Source organism: Gracilinanus agilis, chromosome 5 (genome assembly GCF_016433145.1).
Source record: "Gracilinanus agilis isolate LMUSP501 chromosome 5, AgileGrace, whole genome shotgun sequence".
Lineage (NCBI taxonomy): Eukaryota > Metazoa > Chordata > Mammalia > Didelphimorphia > Didelphidae > Gracilinanus > Gracilinanus agilis.
Window position 1 is genome coordinate 216,921,015 of NC_058134.1, and position 14,467 is coordinate 216,935,481.

General features: G+C 49.0%; 2 protein-coding genes across 2 annotated transcripts in view; both read right to left on the reverse strand.

Annotated features, from left to right (window-relative positions):
* Positions 1-8,965, reverse strand: part of GCAT (glycine C-acetyltransferase) — a 14,342-nt gene extending 5,377 nt beyond the window's left edge. Inside the window, 3 exon segments of the mRNA XM_044678136.1 lie at positions 616-717; positions 1,684-1,814; positions 8,738-8,965. Of these exon segments, the coding sequence (XP_044534071.1) occupies positions 616-717; positions 1,684-1,814; positions 8,738-8,939 (435 nt within the window). The 5' untranslated portion in view covers positions 8,940-8,965.
* A 2,597-nt stretch (positions 8,966-11,562) lies between these two features.
* Positions 11,563-14,209, reverse strand: LOC123248553 (histone H1.0). Its single transcript, XM_044677370.1, has one exon. It carries the CDS (start codon positions 13,677-13,679, stop codon positions 13,104-13,106), a length of 576 nt encoding a protein of 191 aa, XP_044533305.1. The 5' UTR covers positions 13,680-14,209; the 3' UTR covers positions 11,563-13,103.
* Positions 14,210-14,467: the final 258 nt, after the last annotated feature.

The following is a 14,467-nucleotide window of genomic DNA, read 5'->3' on the forward strand; positions in this document are numbered from 1 at the left end:
TTTTTTTAAACCCTTGTACTTCGGTGTATTGTCTCCTAGGTGGAAGAGTGGTAAGGGTAGGCAATGGGGGTCAAGTGACTTGCCCAGGGTCACACAGCTAGGAAGTGGCTGAGGCCGGGTTTGAACCTAGGACCTCCCGTCTCTAGGCCTGACTCTCAATCCACTGAGCTACCCAGCTGCCCCCTTAAGGGGTTTTTTCTTAATGACTCATCTGTGGCCCCACAACTACTGACTTTCACAAATGGGATGTGACCCCAAGGCCAGGAGCAGGTCAGCCATTAGACCTGTTTCTTCTATCATGTGTAACATTATCCATCCTTTATATTTCTCTCTCATTTTTACTGACATCTTTTGCTTGTCATTTGTGGGGGCCGTACAGTGTTAGGGGTACGATTTGAATCTTCCTGTTCAGCACCCTTCCTTCAGGGTCTGGCATCTGACTTGTTGGTCTCTGGCATTAAAGATGTTCTAGGCATGTGCTGACTTTGTTGAGGACTGGACCAACGGCCTTGGTGCACATGGAGCCCCAAACAAGGCCTACCCAGGGTTCCCTGCCCATTCTCACTTTGGGTCCCTAGAACCAGGCAGATCCCAGCCAGGCCAAAGCTCACCTACCTCAAACAGTCCAGTGTTAGCATCAAAGCAGTTTGGGTAGAGTATGGCGTCCTCCCTCTGGTGGAAGTTGGCGATCTTCTCCTCCAGGGCCTTGTGGATGCTCTGGATGTGTAGGAGATACAGGGATGGGAGAGGTTAATGCTAGAGAAGAATGGGGGTTCAGGGGAGTCTCTGCCAACTGCCATCCAGTCACATTTGAGGCCCAGAGCATCGTCTGACCTCTTTCAGCAAAACCAAATAGGAGGACTAGAATGTAAGCGCCCTGAGGGCAGGAACTATTTCATCCTTGCCTGCTTAGTCCCCAAACCTAGTACAGGGCCTGGCATAGTACAGGATGCTCAATTTAGGCTTGTGGAGCTGAAGAAAAATTGGCCAGAATGCAAAATAGTAAAGTCAAGGACATTTGTCTTCAGCTTCCTCTCCCCTCCCCAAAGTTACATCTCCTTCTTGGGGGCCCTTCAAGACATCCAACTCTCTCCTCCAAGAGGAGGAATCTGACCATCTTATTCATACTCAAGGGTCAAGGGGAAGTCCAGGGGAAGGAAGAATTGCATTCTAAAAGTAAGGCTTGGGGCAGCTGGGTAACTCAGTGGATGGAGAGCCAGGCCTAGAGATGTGAAGTTCTAGATTCAAATTTGACCTTAGACACTACCTAGCTGTGTGACCCTGGGCAAGTCACTTTACTCTCCTTGCCTAGCCTTTACCACTCTTCTGCCTTGGAGCCAATACACAGTATTGATTCTAAGATGGAAGGTAAGTGTTTTAGTCAAGGAAAAGAGAAGTTTGGCTGTTACCAAGCCATAGAGCTAACGGATGAATTTTGGGGCTGAGAGGTACCCAGAGCTTAGTTCAAATCTTACTTAGTCTAATTTCCTCCACAGGGCCAATGTTTGGATGTTAGGATGGTCTTCTTAGAGCAGGGACTGTCAGAGAAGGGGCCAGAGAACAGGAAATATCAGAGCTGGGAAGTCTGGGCTGTGGGAGGCAGTGGCTGGGGTCGCAGCTTGGCTGCCTCTCCCTGGGGCGGAGGGGCTTCCCTCTGCCACTTCCCAACAATCTCCCTCATACCTGTGTTCCACAGATGAATCGGACGGAGCTGAGGCCTGCTCCAAACTGCTCCAGGGCCTTCACACCGGCTTGGATCACCTCTGGGTGGCTGGAAAGGCCCAAGTAGTTGTTGGCACAAAAATTAAGGATCTCTAGTGGAAGAGAAGAGGTAATCAATACACGGCAGTTAATGTCCATAGCTAACTAGCGTTCGATAAATCCAAAGATCCAAGCTTTGGGAGGAAGAACTTTGACAAAAACTGCTGGGAAAACATGGAAAGCAGTATGGCAGAGATTAGGCATGGACCCACATCTCACATCATACACCAAGATAAAGTCAAAGCTACTGGATCTAGAAATAAGGAAAGCACCATAAACAAATCAAAGGAATGTGGAAAGTTTACCTGTCGGTCTTATGGATAAGGAAAGAATTTATGACCAAACGAGACATAGAGAACATCATGAAAAATGAAATAGATAAGTTTGATTGCATTAAATTAAAAGGGTTTTGCACAAATAAAACCAGTGCAGCCAAATTTGGAAGGGAAACAACCAATTTGGAAAAAAAAAATTATAACTAGTATCTCTGACCAAAGCCTTCTTTCTCAAATGATAAAACAGTTGATTTCTATAAGAACTGGAAGGACCTACATGAACTGATGCAGAGTAAAATAAGCAGAACAAGGGGGCAGCTGAGTAACTCAGTAGATTGAGAGCCAGGCCTAGAGATGGGAAGTCCTGGGTTCAAATCTAGCCTCAAACACTTCCTAATTGTGTGATTTTGGGCAAATCACTTAACCTCCATTACCTAACCCTTACTGCCCTTCTGCCTTAGAACAAATACATAGCATTCATTCTAAGATGGAAGGTAAGGGTTTCAGGGGGGGGAAAAGCAGCAGAACAAGAATATTATATACAGTAACTGAAACATTGTGGGACTATCAAACGTAATAGACTTTGCTCCTAACGGCAATACAATTATCCAGGACAATTCTGAAGGACTTATGAAAAAATGCTATCCACCATACGAGAAAGAACTGTGGGAGTAGAAACCCAGAAGAAAACACATGTTTTATCACTTGTTCATTTGGGTATATGATTTGGGGTTTTGGTTTTAAAAGATGACTCTATTACAAAAATGAATATCATAGAAAATAGGTTTTGAGTGATATTACATGTAAAACCCAGTGGAATTACTTGCCAACTATGGGAGTGGGGAGGGAGGAGGGGAGGGAAAGAACATGAATCATGGAATCGTGGAAAATTTATGTGTAGATTTGTTACTGGAATAAAATAAAGAAAAAAATTTAAAAGCTTCATTTTTCAAATATATAGAGAATCGAGTCAAATTTATAAGAATACAAAGCATTCCCCAAATGATAAGTGGTCAAAGGATATAAACAGGCAGTTCTCAGAGGAAGAAATTAAGATGATCCATAGTCATATGAAAAAATGCTCTAGATCACTATTGATTAGAGAAATGCAAATTAAAACAACTCTGAGACACCACCTCACATCTACCAGTTTGGCTACCATGACCAAAAAGGGAAGTGATAAATGTTGGAGGGGATATAGGAAAATTGGGACACAATACACTGTTAGTTGGACCATGAACTGATACAACCATTCTGGAGAGCAATATGGAACCAGGCTAAAGGGTCACAAAACTATGCACACATACCCTTTGACCCAGCAATAATACCACTACTGGATCTGTATCCCAAAGAGATCAGAGATAAGGGGGAAGGACCTGCTTTCACCAAAATATTTTTGGCAGCCCTTTTTGTGGTGGCAAAGAATGGGAAACTGAGGGGTTGTCCATCTCTTGGGGAATGGAAGAACAAGTGGTACATAGCTAGAATGGAATACTATTGTGCCATAAGGAATGATGAACAGGATGAGTTCAGAAAAGGACTTATATGGAAAGACTTATATGAACTGATACAAAGTGAAGTGGACAGAAGCAGAAGAACAACGTACACAGTGTATACAGTAATGGAAACACAGTATTGACCAACTCTGAAGGACTAAACCTTTATCAGCAAAGCAAATTTCCAAGATAACCACAAGGGTCTCATGAAGAAAATATTCTCCACAGCCTAAGAAGGAATTGTTGGAGTCTGAGGCAGATCAAAGCATGCCATCTTCCACTAGATTTCCTTCATGAGATTTCTATTTTATGGGTGATACGTGTCTTCTATCATGATATGAGCAATAAGGAAATGTGTATTATGTGAAAGGATCGGTATAACCTATATTAGACTATTCACCCACTGGTGAGGAGAGGGGAGGAAGGGAGAGAATCTGAATTTTAAAATATCAAAAAACAATTGTCAAAAATTGTTTCTGTATGTAAGTGAAAAATAAAAGGAAAAAAATTTTTAAATAAAATAAATGTAAAAAACAAAAACAAAAATTGAGGATCCCTATGGTGAGAAGGTAAGAGAAACATAGGGTCTAGATTTGGGAGAGTCCCCAGAGGTCATCTAGAACTTTCTTATTTTATAGGTGAAGAAACTGAGGTCTAGTTGAGAGAAGTGACTTTCCCAAGATCACATAAGTTCTACATATCAGAGCCTGGATCCATCCTCAGATCTCCTGACCCTGAATCCAGGACTCCAGAGTATATACATAACTATAAACCCTAGAGACATCTAGGCAGCATAGTGGATGGCACATTAGATTTAGAATTAAGCAGATCTTAGCTACCCGGGCAAGTCATTAAACTCTCTCAGCCTTAGTTGCTTCATCTATAAAATGAGAATAATAATAGAACTTACACCCCTCCCATTGTTATGAGAATCAAATGAGATTACATGTGGAATATACAAACTTGAAAGCTCCATATGACCATCAGTTGTTGTTGTCGTTGTTATTATTATATAATTCCCAGGGAATCCTGGACTCTCAGGAACCAAAAGCCTTTTAGCATTTTATCATACACATATACTCTCCTCTGTACATATGGGCAGGTCACAGGTCCTTCTACCTCAGCAGCAGTTTCCTAATCTGCACAGACACAGAGACAGAGAGAGACACTCAGAGAAAAACAGAGGAAGACAGAGAGAGGAAAAGGGAAGAGTGGAGAAAAAAATAAGATGGGAGGGAAGGAGAAAGGGAAATAGAGGGAAGGAGAGGGGGAGAGAGAAGGAAAGAGAGGGAGAAAGAGAGGGACACAGAGAGAGGAGGAGGAGGAAGAGAAAAACGGACAGCTTGGAAAAGGGAATAGTAGAGAAAAACAAGGAGGTTGTGAGGGAGAGAGACAGAGAGAAGGGGAGAGGGGGAGTAGGGAGAGGAGGAGAGTGAGAGAAGGAGAAAGACACAGAGAGAGAGACACACACACACAGGCAGAGAAAGAGAGACAGAGAGAGACAGAGAGAGACAGAGAGAGACAGAGACAGAGAGAGAGAGAGAGAGAGAGAGAGAGAGAGAGAGAGAGGAGCAGCCAGGAGGGGGTTAAGAACAGAAAGGTAGCCAAAGTCAATAGCAGTTTCTGAGGCCCCAGAATGAGGAGTGAGCAGGGTGTCCTGGAATGAAGATAACTCACATGGGGCTGGAATGGAGGCTTCCTTCACTCACTAGCCCTGTTGCCTATCCGATGTTCTGGCCAACTTCTCTTAGCCCATCTCTTCCTAACCAAGTGTAGCCCAGGGGATATCAAACTCAAATAAAAACAGTGGTCACTTAACCTGATGTAAGTAAAGATCCCTGCAGAGTATACAGGACTTGAAAATCACACATTCACATCATCTGTGTTCTGGTGTATTTTTATCTATTTTGTTAAACATGTTCTCATTTACATTTGAATCTGGGGCTTCCCTGCAGGGGGCTAGTGTTTGCTCTCTCTGCTCTGGCTTCTTTCACTGGCTGACCCCTAACCCACCAAATATACAAATTAGAAGAAACCTCCTTTGTGAGGAACTAGTTTAACATCCTTATTTTACAGATGGAGAATCTCTGACTTATGGAACGGAAATGACTTTCCCAAGGTCACATAGGGACAGGGGTAGGACAAGCACTAGAAATGGAGTCTATTCTATTCATCCAGCAAGCTGAGATACATGGTTCTTGAGATCTTGTGGTTCTGTGTTGAGCTCTTAGGAGCCCTGTGTTTGACTCTCAGCTCTGTTAACTGGCTCCCTGGTGGTGATGGGTCAGTCACACAGCAGGGATAAAACACAAGCCTAGTTCTGATCATGATAATAGCCCCTGAGACTCCAGGGAACTTTCTTGCATCTTGCTTTGATCAGCCTTTGCCAAGGAGTCTTTATCTTTATCTAACGGTCTTTATCTGGGGGTTATTGAGTACATTTCTATTAAAGATATTCCCTGTTTTAGCCCTGGGGTTTGGAGAGATCCACTGCTCTGGCTTGCAGAAGGCACATATATTACTACAACAGGAGGAAGGCTACATACAGTAAGTGCCTTCAGTCATGCAAATGGGAATGTAGGAGAAATCTTGGGGAGGAAGGAAAGAGCTCCTGTACAGTTGGGGGAATCAGGGAAGGTTTCCCGGAAGTAGCATGTGAGATAAAGGAGGGGAGGATTTCAAACAATGGCCCTGGGAACGTAGATATGCCAAGGCAAGGGAACAGAACAGATGGTGTGGGCCAAGATACTGCTAGGATTGGGAGGCTTGAGTTAAACCCCAGGGACAGGCTCAAGTTCTACACTCTTACAACATAAGCCTAGACTGCAGGGAGAGAGGAAGTTGGGATGCAGGCCCGGGACAGTTTGAGTTAACTTTGTCCTTAGGAAGATGGATCTGAGGCTTAGTCAAGGGACTCTCAGGGCAAGAGAAATATTTTTTTTTTTTGTCTTTCTCTTGTTTCAGTTCTATCCAACTCTTTGTGATCCTTTTTGGGGTTTTCTTGGCAAAATTACTAGAGTGGTATTCTTCTCTAGCTTATTTTCCAGATGAGGAACTGAGGCCAACAGGATTAAGTGACTTGCCTAAAGTCACACAGCCTTGAAACTTCCTTTACCTGGGTGCTTAAGAATGTGTTTTTAGGGGAAAGACTGCTTTTTTGAAATCTAGGTCTCTGAGTGATCCAAAGCACAGGAATGGGGCAGCAGACAAAGATGGGAAGGCAGGAGGGAATGGGGCACATTCTCAGATCCGGAAGCTTAGGATGGGAAAGGATCTTAAGAAATCTGACCAGACCCTTGAAGAAAGCTGGTTTAGTCTGCCTGGTCAGCAGGGTATTGGAAGGGCTAATGGGAAAGTTATTCTCAGAGACAGAAGGATCATTGGAGATCAGCTGTGCAATCCCCCATTTTACAGAAGAGATCACAGAAGCCTAGCTTAAGCAAGAGACTTGTGCCCAAAGCCAGGCAAGCACTAAGCAGGAAAAGGGCTGAGCCCAGGTCCTCTGACCCTGTATCAATGTCACTCTTTTAAAGAATCTTAGGAACAGGGATTCTTGTCACCCAGCCACTCCCAGCACCAGCCCCTGGCAGGAATTGGTCCCCACTCCTTCAGACTGCTAGATTCCATTAGATGGTGGGGGAGTGAGTGAGTAGCCTCCAAGGCAGCTACCAAAGTCAGCAGCTTCCGAGGCCTTAGCCTCAGGCGGCGAGGTGGAGTCTGAGAGCTGTCCTAAGATAAAGACTTCCTCATTTAGTGGGAATAGAAACCCACCCTCCAAGAATTCCACTCTCTATCGGACGCCCCAAAGCCACTCTAGGTTCCCACCAGCTCAGTTCTTACCAATCTACATCCCATCTTTCTAGCCTTGACTCACTGAGGCCTCAAAGGATTTGGGGGATTTGTCCTACCTCTGGGCCAGGTTCAGAGACCTGCCACAAAACCCACCTCCTTTCTCCTCTCTATGGCTGGGTGAGCTGGAGTACACCCTTATACGATGTCTCTCTCTCTCTCTCTCTCTCTCTCTCTCTGTCTCTCTCTCTCTGTCTCTCTCTCTCTCTCTCTGTCTCTCTCTCTCTGTCTCTCTCTCTCGTTAGTGAGAGTCCCTGAAATGGTCGTACATGTGCAAAGCAGCAGGAATATGCCCTTTCTTTAATCTGTTCCTTTAAATGAGATGAAGCTGGTCCTGTCATGAGTTACCTCCCAGAAAGGCTCAGCTCCTCTCTGTGCATGCTTAGCTCTTGCTGTCACCCACAAGAACTGCACCTCTCAAATTTATGAACCCCCTTTATCTGATCATGCCTTTCTCATTCCAGCATTCTCTCTGCTTCTAGTAGGCCAATTCGGAGAGTTTAGTAACCCTTCTTGCATGTGGGTGTGGAAGAATCCAGACTGTGGATCTGTTCCTGCCCTTTGAATTTGCAGGGGAATCCTGGGAATTTCCATTCTTCTACACGGATGACTTTCTTTTCCCTGATCTCACCTGCTACTTTCTCTAGTGCGGGTTGGCCTGGGTGGGTAGATTAGAGAAGATTAGAGAAGGCTTGAAATGCTAAGCAGCCCCTCCAGGCAGCCGGAGGCCCCGGAAGGCTAGGTGAGAAGGAAAGTGATGTGATCAGGATTGGGAATTACAAAGCGAACTCCTAAACTACGCGGAGGGAGAGGAAGGCAGTTAGAAGGCATTCCGAGGAAGGAGCTCTCTCTCCCGAGATCTCCCGCCTGGCTGCCTCCCGCCCCCACTTCTTCCAGCCAGGCACCACAGATTCAGGCCTGGCCCTCCAGGGTGCCCCTGCACCTGGCCCCTGCAGCAGCTGCCTCCCCGCCTTCAGCGGGGTCCGGCTGGCCACCCCGCCCGTGAAATCAGGTTAAATGAACAAGAGCGGCCTCCCTGAGGGAAAGTGGTCACAAAGGGGCAGCTGGCCGGTCCATGCGTGTGAGACCCCTCCCCCCACCCCACCTCCTGGTGTCCAGCTCAACTCCCTGGGACTTTCTTGGGAGGGAAGGGGATAGCGATGGGGCCGGTCCTCAAAGGAGGAGCGGGTCCTGGGTCACCTCCGGAGCTAGACAACCTGCGGTCTTCGGGCTGGTGAGTTCAGGGTGTTCGCCTTGGAGGGGGGAGGCGGGGGCTGTGGCCAGGGGAGAGCCAGAAGTAGGAGCCTCCCTCCCAGTCTTCCCCTCCCCTTCAATCCAGCTCAAGGCTGGTCTTACCTCCCCCGCTGCCCTCCACGCTAATGTGGGGCCCCTGCTTGGAGGTGATGATCCTCTCGCTCTTCCACGTGCCCGCCCCCCGGATCGTGTCCAGTTGGCTTTCTAGGATGCCCGCGAGCTGAGCCAGCGCCGACTGCTCCCGGCCCGGGGCCCTGGGGCGGGCCTGGGCCAGCGCCGAGCTCAGCAGGCGGCGGCACCACATCGCAGTTACACCTGAAATGTACCGAGGCCGAGCGAGCTCCAGCAGGGACAGCAGGGGGGCTGCGCTCACCGGAGCCGCGGCAGCTACGGGATCATGTGTCGGGAGGCAGGGGCCCCCGCGCAGCCAATGAGGAAGCTGCGCCATCTGCAAAGCAGGGTTAATTTAAAGGGGCGGAGGAGGGCGGCCGGGATCAGCTCCCGGGAGCCAGCTTGCCCCTTCCTTCCACGCCCTCCCCGCCCTGTTCCCTACCCCGGCTCGGCCACTCATGCCAACGGTCACTACCAGCTGAAGATCTTCCCATCCTCTAAAGCCCATTTTATAGATAAGGAGAACGTCATTTGCCCAGGTCACACAGGTAGGAACGGGAAGCATTTATCGAGAACCTGCTCGGTGTTAGCCAATCACCAACCTTTAATTGAGAGACCGAGAAGGGATCTTGGGGCTTCGGAGCCAGGAAGGCCCGAGTTCGAGTCTCCCCTCTGACATTTACTGGCAGTATAACTCTAGGCAAATCATTTAACCCCTCAGTATCCTGAGTAAGACTATAAGTTGTAAAGATGGTGCCAGCCTGCTTTGATAGAGGGAGTTTCTTCACCTGGGAGTTCTGTCAATCAATGCAATCAGAGATCCCGTCCCCGTCCTTATATCTTAATGACCCAGGCTAGGGGCTATGAAGAGAGAGAAGGGAAAATTTCCCCCCTAAAAGAGTTGAGCTCAAAACTGGCTCCTTAACTTCAATCAACAATCAATCAATATTTATTAAGCACCTATTGCTGCTAGGTGCTGGGGATACAAAGACAATAGACTAATCTCTGCCCTCAAAGAGATCATGCTTAGCTCTTGCAGTCACCCATCTGATCACATATCTAACAAGATAAAAGTATTTCTGTTAGTATTTTTTAAAAAAATCTTTACCTTCTGTTCTCTTATTAGTTCTAAGGTAGAAGAGAGAGGTAAGGGCTAGGCGAATTGAGGCTAATTGACTTGCCCTGGGTCACACAGCTAGGAAGTGTCTGAATCCAGGTCTGGCGCTGCATCCTCTGTGCTGCCTAGCCCTGGGCAGCTAGGCAACACAGAAGATATACCTCGCCAGACCTAGAGTCAGAAAGACATCTTCCTGAATTCAAATCCAACCTCAGACATTTATTGGCTGGGTGACCCTGGGCAAGTCACTTAACCCCGTTTGCCTCAGTTTCTTCCTCTGTAAAATAAGCTGGAGAAGCAAAGGGCAAACCATTGTAGTATCTTTGTCAAGAAAACCCCAAATAGGGTCTCTAGGAGTCAGATGCTACTGGAAAATGGTATTAAAGTGCTTTCTCTATTCTGGGAGTGCCTCGCTCTCCTTTGATCTATCTGGACATACTGACTTCAGATACCTATTAGCTTTATGCCCCTGGGCAAGCCAGTTAGTCTTTATTTGCCTCAGTTTCCTCACCTATACATGAAGATAATGAGACCATCTACCTCCCGGGGTTGTTGTGAGGCGTGGAGGTAATATATATAAAGCACTTGGCATATAATAAGCATCATTAAGTAAAAATGGAGATGGAAGTGACTGAGGAGCCAAGCTGGCTCCAGATGTGTATATGTGAGAGAGAGAGGCAGAGGACACTGAGGACTTCCTGACCTGGGGGGGGGGGGTAAGGGGAGACAAAAGCATACTGAGTTTGGAGTCAGAAGACTGGGCTTCCAGTCCTGGCTCAGCTCTGTAGGACCTGTCATCTTTGTCCCTTAGCCTCTGTGGGGTTGGTCCCTCATCTGTATAACTCGGGGGTTAGTTTAGGTTCTAGTCTACTTGGTTTAGACTTTAGATGGTCCCTTAGGGTCCGGGCCTACTCTAAATCCTAGAAGCCCAAGGGATAATTGAGGCTGGTTTTATCGAGGAGGTGGGACTTGAGCTGGGTCTCGAAGGATGGGGAGGGCCTCAAAGGAATGGGGTGGGGGTGACTGGGACAGGATCCTGTGGGGCGGTGAATTTTTCCGTGCTCACCTCCTCCCAACCGAGTACATTCTGCCCACTGGAGAAGAGTCCTTGCCTGTTAACCCTCAGGCAGGGGGATGCCCCCCCCCACCTCCGTCCTGGACCCTCGGAAAAAGAAAGGGTGGGGAAAGCTTCGGAAACCCCAGTAGCACAAACCCGAGGCCAAGGGTAGTGCCCCGGGCCCAAGCCTCGTTTGACTCCTCCTAACTTCGGGATGGAAGAGTGGGAACGGGCATGAAGCCACTAGGGCCCCGGCCCCCGCTTTCAGGAGGGGTGGAGCCTGGCGTCTTTTACTTATAAGGACCCCGGGTGCTGGCACCCTCATCCTCACCCCGCCCCCAGCCCCAAACCTCATTCCTATTTTCCTTTCCTTACCGGATGCTCAGCCCCTCCCCATCCTGGCCACGCAGCCCCTGCCTACGAAGCCTCCGCTCGGTCCCATCCTGCTCCTTCCCACCCCCGCCCTTTCGGGGCCCAAGACCCCAGATCTCCTCCTTCCCCCATCCAAGACTAAGTGTAGGGCGTCTCCCTTTAAGGTCCCCCCGTTCTACTCCCTCCTCTCATACCTCCCGTGGCTGGCGGGGGTGGGGGATGGGGAGAGGAAAAGGCCTTAGAGAGCTGCATAAAGGCATTAGTTTGGGGGTGGGTTTTTTTGGGTCCTTTTTCAATTTTATTTCAAACTCTAAAATTACAAAGACAGCAATAATCACACTCAAAATAAAATACAAAGCAAATGAAAGAAGGGCGCAGGCATCAATCCTGCCAGGTTTTCCTCGGGTAGTTAGGTACTTAGAAACAAACATACATACATACTCATCGCCCCACAGTGGGGCAGCACAAAGCAAACTTAAGCAAGGACTAGGTACATTAGATCCAGCTCGGTAGAAACTACTTGAGCAAATTCAAAATTGACTGCATGATGTCTTTCTCCGCTCCTTTCCCCCCCTCCCCACCCACTCCCTCCCAGTTCCCCACCCCTAATCTACGAGTAAAACTACCTAGAAAAAAAAAGGTTCCTAAAGAGGTTGGGCTTTTTCTATGATAGACACGTGGCTCATTAAGACAAAAGCTGGGGTTCAGAAAGGCGACCCCATCGGAGAGCTAGACTGGAGGGCACGGGGAAGAGGGAGAGCCGGCCCGAGCCCACTCTTGCCGAAAAATCGCCATTCTGCGCTATTCAGCAAAGCCAGGGCTCAGGGACCGCCAATTCCCCCAGCCTGGGTCAACCAGCCCACTCTTTAGAGCAAGCACATAAAAGAAATAGGCAAGAAAATGTTTTGTTTTTTTTTTTTTTTCAAATCACCCAACCCTACTTATAGGAATAAACAAACCTATCACGATTATGCAGACACACACAAGCACAAACCTTATTCAGGGTAAATTCAGGCACTTTGTCAGATTCTCGTCCCCCAGCCCAAGACCCTCCCAGGGGCTAGGAGACAATACACCCTTTCCCATCCACAAAGGAACGCTCTCCCCAAAAAGATGGCTAATAGTTGCAGCTTCTTTCGCGCTGTTCCACTAAGCTGTTTTCTTGCTCAGTTTGGGAACTAAATTTCGAATACAACTGAACCCCAATCAAGAGCTCAGGAGAATTTCAGGCTGCCTCAATATTCAGCCGCGTGGTTTGGGAAGGTACTCTATTTAGGAGGAGTTTCCTTTCCTGCCATAACTCCCCTCCTTGTCCCTGCAAGCTTTGTCCCCCTCAGAGGGGCCCCAGACCCTGCCTTTTGGAGACCTGTCCAATGGCTGTGACTAGAGAAAGCATTAGTTCAAGTTCCTTTCTTCTGGGTGGGATGAGCGCTGTCTCCTTCCCCCGATTTGTTCCCCTCCCCTTCAATACCTCAATCCCCCACACCCCGCAAAAAGTACTTTATACAAAATACCCCCCCCCACACACACACAACTTAAAATCCAATAATACATTGGAAAGATCTTAAAAAACAAGTTAACAAACGAAAATTAAGGAAAGTCTCATGATTATGGAGATTGGCTGTTTGGACTGTTCTCGGTTGATTAAGAATATATGAATTATTTAACAATTTCCGAGGAATAAAAGTTCTGTCTCTTATAAAGTCGCAATAGAAAGGGATCAAGGTTAAGGGCTAGGGCTAGGGCTGGAAAAAAAGAAAAAAAACTATTTACAGAAGAAGCGACAGAAAGTGTCCAAGAAGACTTCATGTTCACTTCTTCTTGGCGGATTTCTTGGCACTGGACTTGGCTTTGGGCTTCGACGGTTTGGCCTTCTTGGGTTTCGATGCCTTCACTGGTTTAGCTTTGACAGTCTTTGGTTTTTTGGCTTTCTTAGGGGTAGCGGCAGCTTTCTTCTTCACCTTCTTGGCCGCAGCTTTGGGCTTCTTGGCTGGAGCCTTGGTGGTGGCAGCCTTCTTGGGTTTAGACGCCCTCCTTGGTGTCGCTGCCTTTTTGACTTCCTTCTTAGCCTTTTTGACCACCGGTTTCTTGGGTTCGTCGCCCTTGGCTAACCGGAAGGAGCCTGAGGCACCCACCCCTTTGGTCTGTTTGAGGACCCCAGTGGTGACCAGCCTTTTGATAGACAATTTGATCTGCGAGTCCGCGTTCTCTCCCACTTTGTAGTGATTCTTAATGTACTTTTGGATGGACTGGCGGGAGGAGCCAGCCCGGTTCTTCTCTGCCTGGATGGCCGCCACGATCATGTCCGAATACTTTGGGTGGTCCGTGGACTTCTTTGAGGCCTTCGCCTTCTTAGGCTTGGAAGCCGGGGCTGAGTTCTCCGTCATTGCTGGGGGGCTTGCTTAGCTTCTCCTCGTAGTGGCCCTGGTCACTCTTGGGGAGACAAGTCCTCCCTTGGATGGAGAAACACTCCCCGTAGGGGAAGCCCACAGGGAAGCAACTGAGGAGGGGGCACCAGGCGTGGCTCCAAAGCGCAAGCTCTGGCTGCCTCTTTTAGGAGGGCTCAGCTCCCAGACAAGGCTGGAATGTCCGCAAAAAGGCCGCCCCCGGCAGGCCTTGGAGTCCTCCGCCTCTCGCTGCCTTGCTAAGGGAAGCAACGGGGTTGGAAGGGTGGGTGTCTTCTGCCCCCTAACGCAGCTGCGGCTGCTTCCCGAGAGGGCTCGGGGGTCCGGGGGCGCCCGGCTGAGGCCTGGGCCCGGCCCCCCTGGCTGCGCGCGGTGGCGGCGTCTGTGGTGGGTCGGTCTGCCGGGGCTGCTCTCGCTGCCTCGGCCTCTCCTACACCCAGCTCCGGCTCGCGCTCGGACTCGGACTCCCGCTCCCGCCCGTCTCAGCTCCGCTCGACTCAGCTGCTCCCCAGCTCGGCGTCTCGCTCTCTCAGGCGGCCGCCGGCGCATCCGGGTATTTAGCAGCAGCGGGCGGACCGCGGTGAGGACTGGGCTGCTGGCTGCCTGCTCCAGGCCGGGAATGGCGCCGCGCCGCCGCCATCTGTGTTTCTTCCGCTGCCCAAACCGGCCCTTTCTTCGCGGCCCTGGCTGCCCCGGGCTCCGCCGGCGGCCCGCGTCGCTGCCCAGCTCCCTGAGCTCCCCGGCCCCACTGCCCGGTGCCCCCGGGGCCG